The sequence below is a fragment of the Cariama cristata genome, unplaced genomic scaffold, assembly GCF_000690535.1.
Source record: "Cariama cristata isolate BGI_N322 unplaced genomic scaffold, ASM69053v1 scaffold21251, whole genome shotgun sequence".
Lineage (NCBI taxonomy): Eukaryota > Metazoa > Chordata > Aves > Cariamiformes > Cariamidae > Cariama > Cariama cristata.
Genome location: NW_009601272.1, coordinates 22673 through 32037, shown reverse-complemented (window position 1 = coordinate 32037; position 9365 = coordinate 22673). Strand labels below are relative to the sequence as shown.

At 45.8% G+C, this 9365-nt stretch overlaps 1 protein-coding gene across 1 annotated transcript in view; it reads right to left on the bottom strand.

The window, feature by feature from the left end:
* Nucleotides 1-3898: 3898 nt before the first annotated feature.
* Nucleotides 3899-9365, bottom strand: part of LOC104169475 (purpurin) — a 7124-nt gene continuing 1657 nt past the window's right edge. The window contains exons 3-6 of the mRNA XM_009710400.1: nt 8311-8447; nt 6652-6764; nt 5347-5559; nt 3899-4134 (exon numbers count right to left, since the gene is read on the bottom strand). Coding sequence (XP_009708702.1) covers nt 4124-4134; nt 5347-5559; nt 6652-6764; nt 8311-8447 — 474 coding nt within the window. The 3' untranslated portion in view covers nt 3899-4123. The remainder of the gene's footprint in view (nt 4135-5346; nt 5560-6651; nt 6765-8310; nt 8448-9365) is intronic.

Sequence of the window (9365 nt, the reverse complement as noted above, 5' to 3'; positions counted from 1 at the left end):
CTTCCCTTTTTTGTCTTCTTAAAAAGCAAAGTAAGAGTGCTGTTTTCTCTAAAGTTTCAAGGTAAAATTTCAAGCTTTACTGTATTGCTTATTGAAGCCACAAAAAAAGCAGAAATTTTATTTGCAAGGGCAGAGCTTAACATGTTGTGGATGCAAATAAAATCCAGTTTCTTAGGGTCAAGTCCAGGCCCTTTGAAAATCTGTCACTAAGTCCCTCTTTTAGGGCTTTTACGTTAAACATCATCGAAAGTGTGGAAGGCAGAGTGCTTTTTCAGATATTTTCCTGGCAGGGACAAATATGCATGGAAAACAGAGCTAACCAAAAATGGTGCACTGTCTGTTCAGAAATAAGTTGTGAATATTGAGCAAGACTTTTTTTTTTACTTCTTCTTTGCTGCTTTGGTATAAACTGATTTCTTTAAGCAATGAGCAAGTCTAAACAACTGCAGCAGAGAAGATAATTTGATATTTCCAGACTTGAACTTATTTCCAACAAATTATTGTAGTTCTGAGCTGCCCTTGTCTTTTTTATAATTTAATATCTGCAGAAAAATGCTATTTAATACTTAAAACTGGAGTTTTCTGTAACCATCTGTCAGTGACTCTGTCTGATAAGGCTTCCAAAATTACATGTTTCACTCTACTATCTCCTCTGTTACCAGGCAGTGATCATCCCCCCTCACAGTTTCAGTTTTCAGAAGTGCCAGATGTGCATAGTGCTAAGGGGGAGTAGCAGGTGCTGAGTAGTTCTGTAGCATCAGAACCAAAGCAAGACTGCAGAGCACTCAGGTATGTCTCTTGCTTGCCATAAATCCAAATAGGAAAATGTAACTGCAAGATGAGATTGTTTGCCTGCTCTTCAAGCAAAAGCTTCTGAGGCTATGTAGCAGTTTTGCAGCTGTTTGTTAAAATGAATGCTAGGGAAAAACCTTTCAAAGAAGTGTTTTCTATTGTGCAATTGTGTATATACTGCATTTGTTAGCATCTTTTGTGCCACTCAATAAAATCAGTTTTTAATCTTTCACATCAACCCTGTAAAAACAGGATCTCATCATTTTCTTCTGGAAACTGCTCAAAACTTGTGTCAACTTAATCTTGGGAAGTAAAGCCTGTTCTTGAGGTATAAAACAGCTTGATTGGTGCGAGTTCCAATGCTACATAAAAATGAAGCATGAAGGGAGTGTGACCATTAGAAATTTCAGGGCTGAAGTAGGAACTTAAATGCATGGATTGCTTCAGTTAGCACAGCCCAGGGAAAACTGGTCTCACTCAACATTATATCGTAGCATCAGATCTCAGGACTTGCAGTGTCCTTGCTGGGAGGAGGTTCACTGGTGTGTGAAGGACAATACCCTTGCAGGGTTCCTCCTGCTGTTGCACAGTTGCAGCCTTTCTGATAGCACTAAAAGACCCTCTGAGGACAAAACAATAGTCCCTTTCATTCGTAAACAGCTTTTTCTTCTCTCTTGTTAGTGGAAAATTTGTGCAGGACAGAAATTACGACTTGGGACCTATACACACACTTTAAACCAGGAATAATAGTCTGGTTCTCATCAGCCAGCTCAAACGGGAGACAGAAGTGGATCTGCCTGTAGACATACCCTAGATGTTTTATGTTGAACTCAATGGAATAGCAGGAGAAGTGTAAATCAGATCAGAATACACTCATAGCTGCCTGCTCTGTCCTGCCTTGTCTTTCACATTCTTGCAGTCAGGGGAGAGAAATGGCTATGAGCTAACTCCCATCTGTTTATTAACTCAGCAGATCATATGATGAGGACCTGCATGCGGTCCTAATGGGAGTGTGTTCCTGCAAGAAGAAGGCATATTCCTGGCGCACGTATAACTCCATGGTGTATTCTCCCAGAATCACCACTCTCTTCCTATGAACCTGGAGGCACAACCTTGTGTGGCTGAGAAGGGATTTCACTGCCTAACTCATCTGAACAGACTATAGCAAGCACAATAAGGATGCACTTGGTCCTATGTATAGATCCTTCCTGCCGGAACTCCCATCTGCTCTGGTCATACAGTTATTACAACTGTAGACATTAAAAACCCCACTTCTCTAGGACTGAATTATTAGTCTGAATGTCCTGGTCAAAGGCCAGGCTCCTTCAGCTAAGGGTTAGCATTGTCTAATCACTTGTGATTCAAGTCCTAAGTTCACAGATCTCCACCCCAGTACTTCCTCATGGGAGAGGGGGGGCAAGTGGTGAACATTCAGTCAATGCACTGACCTTGCACTTAGTCCAGCACAAAAGGCTGATATTTTTTCAACACTCAATAGCCTCTATCTATATGGGTTTTTTTGTTTGCATTGCCTGCTGCTGCTCTTCTCATTTTGTCCTTAGGTTTAGACGGTAGTTCATCATCTTGTTCCCTGTCAGGGTAGATTTCCATAGACCAGAAGAGCAAGGAACACTTTTATTCGATGCTGGCTGAGAGCCTTAGGAGTCGCGCCTGGAAATCCTGAGAAATACAAGCTTGAGAGTCTTCCCTGCATCCCTGGGTTCATGTCTCTGGCCTTGGAGAAGGGTTTTTAGTCAGTGGTTTTTATGCTCCTTCCAACAGATGCAGCAGATAATCATTGGCTACTGTAGATAAGATTGTGCAAGCATCTTGCAGAAGCTGTTTTATAGTGTAGTGCTCTGAAGGTGTTCACTCGATACCAACCTTGTTCCACTAGATAAGATGATTGTGCAAGCATCTTGCAGAAGCTGTTTTATAGTGTAGTGCTCTGAAGGTCTTCGCTCAATATCAGCCTTGTGCCACATACCTTTTGAAAGCCTGAGGAGCGGGGGCTATTCATCTTAGTCTTCCCTCTATGCTTGGTAATCATGACCTGTAAAAATTTGTGTTGCTGGCAAACCGCAGGGATCAGCAGGGTGCTGGGGGTGTTCTGGACTGGTAGTTTTATTCATAGGAAACATCCAAAGTGAATGTGATTTTACTAAGTGCAGCGGGAAATATATGTCAAGAAAGCTGACTTGGGTTACCCTTTTTCTGCATGGAGTTGTCTACATACTATTCTTTTGGTTCCCTTGATGTATGAAATTCATGGCCATGAAACCTGTCGGTTCTGTATCTTTCAGTTTTATACCTCTCAGATACTGGAGGCTGGATTATGAAGGCGTTGGGAAGTAAATTACTGCTTATGCCATTAGAAATGCAAGTAACTGCTTATTTAAAGCAATGTCCCAGTGTTATTGAAAGGAACATCTGCTTTATTGCATTTGTGATTCAGAAGCTAGTTAGAAATACTCTGTGCAGACTTTTGAGTATTCAGATGTACCAGAAAGAACCGTAAGATATTACCAGGCAGCAAGGATCACACTATCAGCCTCATCTCAAAGTTGTTGTTCAAGAGGATTTCTTAGCTTCAGAATTTAAACAGAAATATTGGTGGGAGAAGTACATTGTGTATGCCAGGACCCTGCAGGCACCCACAAGCCTTTATTGCTTTGCGCAGCCTCACCTGGGACTTCCACCTGCATACCCCTTGCCCATGGTCCACGTACCATCTTCAGCTCAGCCAAGCCAAGCTTGGGAGCCTTGGTAGCTCTGCCTCTGACCCACTCTCCTGTTCTGTTTCTGGCCAGAGCCACCTTGCAGGCATGCCTGTGTCCTGCTGCCCTCGCTCGCTGGCTCAACTTCCCAGGTGAACCCCACACCCGCATGGTCACCATGCATTTGTCTGACAATCAATCAGCACTGTTGGAGGACCTGTCCCTGTCACCACCCCTGCCCTGCTCCCCCTGCTTGGTGCTGGGGAGGGACACTGCCCTGCCTTTGCTGGGGCCACCCTTGGCAGCCGTCTCATGTCCCCTCAGTGAGCAGCCTCACTCTTTGCTCCCCAATAGGACAGCAGGTAACAAAAAGCAGTTCTAGAGGTGTTTTTTTTAAAAACATTTATTGACAAATGCCACATCAGGTATTCCCTTGAAAATGCAAGTATCAATACTGTATTGCACACAGTTTACAAAAACTCCAACATTTTCATGTGTTTTTCAGGAAAAACACACTAGTCCATACTATCATTTTCTTTTTTTATTAGCTGAGTGTCAACTTCAAGACCGAGAGGTCTGGTTTCTGTGCTTAAGGGTAGATCAGAAGTGTACTTTTAGCAGGCCCCTGGAAAGAAAGAAAAATAAACTTTAGTCCTTGTAAGTAAATTTGCAAAATGCTTTAACAGCCTTTTAGTCTTCAATGAAGCTGTCACTACTGCCTTCCTAGGGTAATTCTGAATCACAGTACAAGATTAAGATGGGGGTGGTGCAAAAGTTGCTGTTTGCACTTGCGCAGCCTTTGCTAATCCCAGATAGCCATGAGTTTTCAGCTTACGAGAGCACCCAGGTATGTGCCCACAAACAAACTACCCTCCTTCTGCTACAGTAAGCAATATGGAGGGGCATGGGGCAGGGTTATGTCCATACCAGTCCCACAACCTTGGATGATGCCAGCACCTGCTCAGTAGTGGAGGACTGGTTCACACAATGATGTGCTGTTCAGAAGGGTTTAGCTGCCATTTCTTGTCCAGCAGCACAGAACATGTGTGTTACTGTGGCAGTCCCCCAATCCAGGTCCTCATGCCTGGCTTAGTAAAGGGACAGTCTCCTCGCAAGGCAGTGTGCATGTGGAGGCTGTGGTCACTCAGCTGCCAACAAAGAGGAATTTCTGCCTCTGGCATAGCCCTAAAAAATTACCTGCCTACCTCATGGACAGCATATGAGCTAGAAGATCAGCTCCCATGCCTCCAGTTCTCTCAAAATGGGCTTTAGACATGCTCTGTTTGTATGCATGTGGCACAACTGCTGATTCTCACTGCCAGCAGGCTCAGTCAGAACTGCTGCTCAGAGCCCCTCGTCTCTGCTACTCAGACCGCCCAGGACCAAATCATGGTGGAGCTAAGAAGAGTGAGGGTGTTCCTTCCTGGAGGCAGCTTCTCCTCCTTTCCTGGAGGACAGTGCGCAGACCTAAGGTAAGATGCTTTTATCCAGGTAGCCAAGACAGGCATTTCCAAGTGTGGAAACACCAGGTTGTTACACCCATCCCTATCCTATCTACTAGAGTTACAAAGGCGATGTTCTGGTTGTGTGCCAATTTCAGCACACAGGATTCCTGTCAGGGCAAAATTAACGCTGCAGAAACCGCCCTGTAACAGGCTCTCTCCTTTGCATGGACTTCCCTTTGCAGCTATTATTAGATATAACATTTTTTAAAAGTTGCTAAAAGAGTACACCTTTGTTTGCTACAGTTCTGTTGCATTTACAGCAAATGCGGTCACCTACTCTACAAGCTGCCGGCGCAGCCATTTCATTGAGTTTGCTGGTTAGTCTGAAGTACCTGACTGGAGCACGGGCTGGAACTGGCCAGACATGCAGATTTCTTCCTGCTTCTGACGCACAATGCGCTGAATGGCTGGGGGGAGGCCACGGGGATTGCGTGAGAAGATCAGGGAGTAGCCATCATCACAGGAGCCGTCCTCCTTCAGACTGCGGCAGGCATAGGTAATGGCATAGTTATCGTAGTCAGTGTCAATCACCCAGTAGTTGTCCCCTGAAACATCAGAATACATGTGTTTGTCACGGTGGGCAAAACAGCAGAGTTGGACCTAGTCATCCCGCAGGGAGACGCCTCACTTCAGGCACATGGCAGGGATAGCTTCCCAAAGGATCTAAAGTCACCTCCCACATCCAGCTTATCTCCACACCGTGAAGTGAAGAACTGGGACAAGCACAGGGCATCTTGAGACCGTGTTGTTCCTCATGATGCTCAGTGCATTTTCACCTTGGTTTCTTAAGCTGGAAGTATTGGGAGGTCTAGGATTTTCCAGGTTTTTAATGAAAAAAATTGCTTTACTTTTCTTGCTCAAGCATGGAGCGGTGGGGCATACAGATTAAGTTTGGGCCATACATATTGTATTTCCTATCCAAGACACCTCAGCAAAACATGCCTCCTGTTTTCCAGCCTTGCTCAACTAAGTGCATTTTGGTGTAGCTTATCTGCCAGTACTAAGTGAACGTACTTCTTTCTTAGGCATTAGCAGGGCAAGTCCTGCCTAACTTCCATAGCTGAAGTCTCACAGCTATGGGAGACTGGCACAAAGTATGGGCTGCACAGAGAGCATAACTGAGGTTTGGCATGAGCAGTTTCTGCAAGGGGGACTTCAGTTAACAACTCCATTTTGTTGAGTCTGGCTGTGTCTGTTGGAGGAGAACTGCGCCTTGCTGCTGGAGTGCAGGTGTTGGTCCATGTGTCACCTCCCATTAGCTATGAGGAGTACAAGGACAACTGACCCTCAGCACCTTTAGAATGCCCACTGTGAGGCCTAGGAAGTATTGCTTCCCTAGGTTCGGCACCCCACTTGGCTGCACAAAATCTGTTTGTGTGGCCCATTGCCTCTAAGCTGCATCCTCCTTGTTAATATATATGGTGTGTAGGTGGGGTCTCTGCAGAGTCTCCGGATCCTGCCCCTTCCATGGAGATAAAAAGCACTGCTTGGATAAAGCATCCCCCCAACAAAGGATGCTTTGTTTCCACTTAGAGCAATCTGAGCTCAAATGTTTATCCTGCAGATATACTGAAACACACAAATCTGGGCAGCTGTAAGCTATCAAGCAGTACCAGGGGCTGGAGAAGTTCACTCACCACCGCTGGAGAGGTAGCTGGCCAGGCCCTGGTAGGTCATGTACATTTTTGCTGGAGTGGTTGGGTCAGGTACTGTATACTGAGCAGCCATGTCAGCACAGATCACCCAGAACCTGCAATGAGATCCATGAGACTGAAGGTAAAACCCTGCAGCATGTGAGCTTCAAATGTGTGTCTCTCACTCGGGACTCAGGCAAGAACTCAGCACAACTGCCTCAGGCATGGGCATGGCCCTTTTTAGTGCAAAATCACTGTTTGTCATTAAGTAACGCAAATATGTGACAGCCCCCCATCACTGACAATGCATTGCTGCTGTCTGGTCCCCACCTCTGCTATGCAACTCTGCTGCAGCTGGGGCAGTGCCCTGACCCTCCTTCAGCTCAGCAGGCTTTTTACCATCCATTTCCATATGAGCAGACAGCCACCAAGCAATATGATGGACATTGTTTCTTGGCTCCCTGCTAGAGCAGTTTGCAGAGTGAGCTGACCTGCATTTGGGCTCATTTGGGCTCATTTGCCGTGTCCCCAAGCAGAGACAGGGAATTGGCTCTCCTCTCTCTAACACTTCCTAGTTCTATTGGCACAGGGACGTCTGTTAGAAGCACAGAAATAATCGGACCCACTCTGCTGTCCAAGCTACTTAAAGGTCTTCACACAGGCTTTGGGAACCCTGTAAGTGCCTGACAGCCGGTCTTCATCATCAGTTTCTTCTAATGCCCTTCTCCGGTTGGCATGTTTGCTTTGGATACCACCTGCATCTTAGCACACTTTGTCAGGCATTACTTGGATTTGAGAAACAGTGGAAGGGTCTTCATTCCCTTCCTTGCACAGGCTGTGCTTCCCCTTTACCCTGCCACTGCAGAAATAAATTCCTGGCGGCCTTGAGACCCCACTTGGTTTCTGAAGAGTCCTTTCAGGAATCTTGCCGCCCACACTGCGTGGCATGCCTGCAAAGCTTCATTTGCCCCATCCCAAAATATTGTGGAGTGCAGTGCTGTGAAGACTTATAAGGTTCATAGCCACCAGCTGTACTCTATTATTCATGCAGTTAGGCAGGTTTTGGTAGTGCTAGCCTACTGGAAGCCCTAGATTTTCTTTTCTACACCCAGAAAGCTATTTAATCCCTTTACATACTGTAATTCCTTATAGTAACCATGACCAACAGGCAAAACTCTTGAGCTTCCTTCCGTCTATTCAGGCATCACAACGGCATCCAAGAGTTAACTTCATGTTTTCCTCAGAAGCCCATGCAACACTGTGTTGAAAGATCTGTGAAAGTAATGCTCACTTACAAGCCTCTCCTTTCCCTGACCCTCTCAGTGAAATGAGAGCTGTCCTGTCCTCGCAGCCCCACAGGCTTTGCTAGCTCCTCTCATTTAGTTGCAATTCATTTACCTAACCACTCCATTGTTCAAGGTTTGACTTTATAATTGACTTATGCAGTAGTTTTGTGATGGACCCAGACCAGAGCCAGGCTGAGAAGTAGCCTGGGACCCAAAAGTGTCTGATCTCTGGCTTCTAATATATTACCTTGATTGAGCTTCCCTTTTTGATGAAGAAAACCTGATTGTGTTGTGTGCCCAGGATAGATCACCATCCATGTGCCCCTCTTCTATTACCTCATGGCAGCAGCTAGAGCTGGATTTCAAGAGAGCTCACCCAAAAAGCTTCACTCGGCCTTTGGAAGATGCTGTCATAGTGCCGTCTTCCTCCACGGTGTATTCAGCAGAGATGTTGTCCTGAAGGAAAAGGCCTTCTGGATCCTTCTTGGCCAGGGCATACCACTTCCCTGCATACTAACATGAAAGGCTATTAATATATGGATTAATTACCATGACAAGATTTGCACAAAAGCATTTTTGTCAACCTGGTACCCTTCTAACTGCTCATTGCCTGGCCTATGGAGAAAGTCTGCGGTATGTAGCACACAGATCCTGCTATGCCATCTGATGAACCCTTGCCTCTGCGCCACGAGGTGTGGGTCCAGCAGCTCTGCACTTCAGTGTGCGTGTACTTGTCATGTAAGACGTTCCCGTCACACTGACCCCACACTGAAAGCTTCTCCCATCCTGAGATGCCTGCTGAGAGTCAGGCTGGTTCTTCCTTTTTCCCATTCAGGCCACTGCTTTGCATGGAAGGTGCCATCAACGATACCAAATCACAGCCACAAAGACCTTAGCAACCTGGCTGGAGACACTCTTGTGGCTGCTGGGGGCCACAGTTGGTCTCTGAGGGTGAAAAAATTCTACCCAGCCAAGCAGAAGGCAATGACTCTGCACTATGAAGAGGAAAGGATATGTTGGGGAGACTAGCAGGGGGGGAAAGGAAATTAGATTAAGGGGAAGAAAACTTCTAGGAAAAAATGGGTCCCTGAAAATGTACAAGCAGTGTCTAGTAAAACGAAAACAAGATCTAAACAGGTGACTGACAGACAGGAAGGCCCTCAAAAGTTAACATTATTAGTAGAAATATTGAGGAAAGCAGAACTTAGCTGTGTTAAATTTGATTCTTCAGTGGAGCTAATGAGATCTGTTTGGCAAGTTACCTGCTTAAGCCTGAAACAGAGTCCGTAATTCCCAAATGGAGGAGCTGGAGAAAAACTTTGGCTTTTTAAAACTGGGATGTTCCCAAAGCTCTCCCCAGACATGGGTTTGTTTCCAGCAAAGCCCATCTTGTACAGAGGAAGTGCTGCCCCCCCCCCCCCCCGGCCCTCC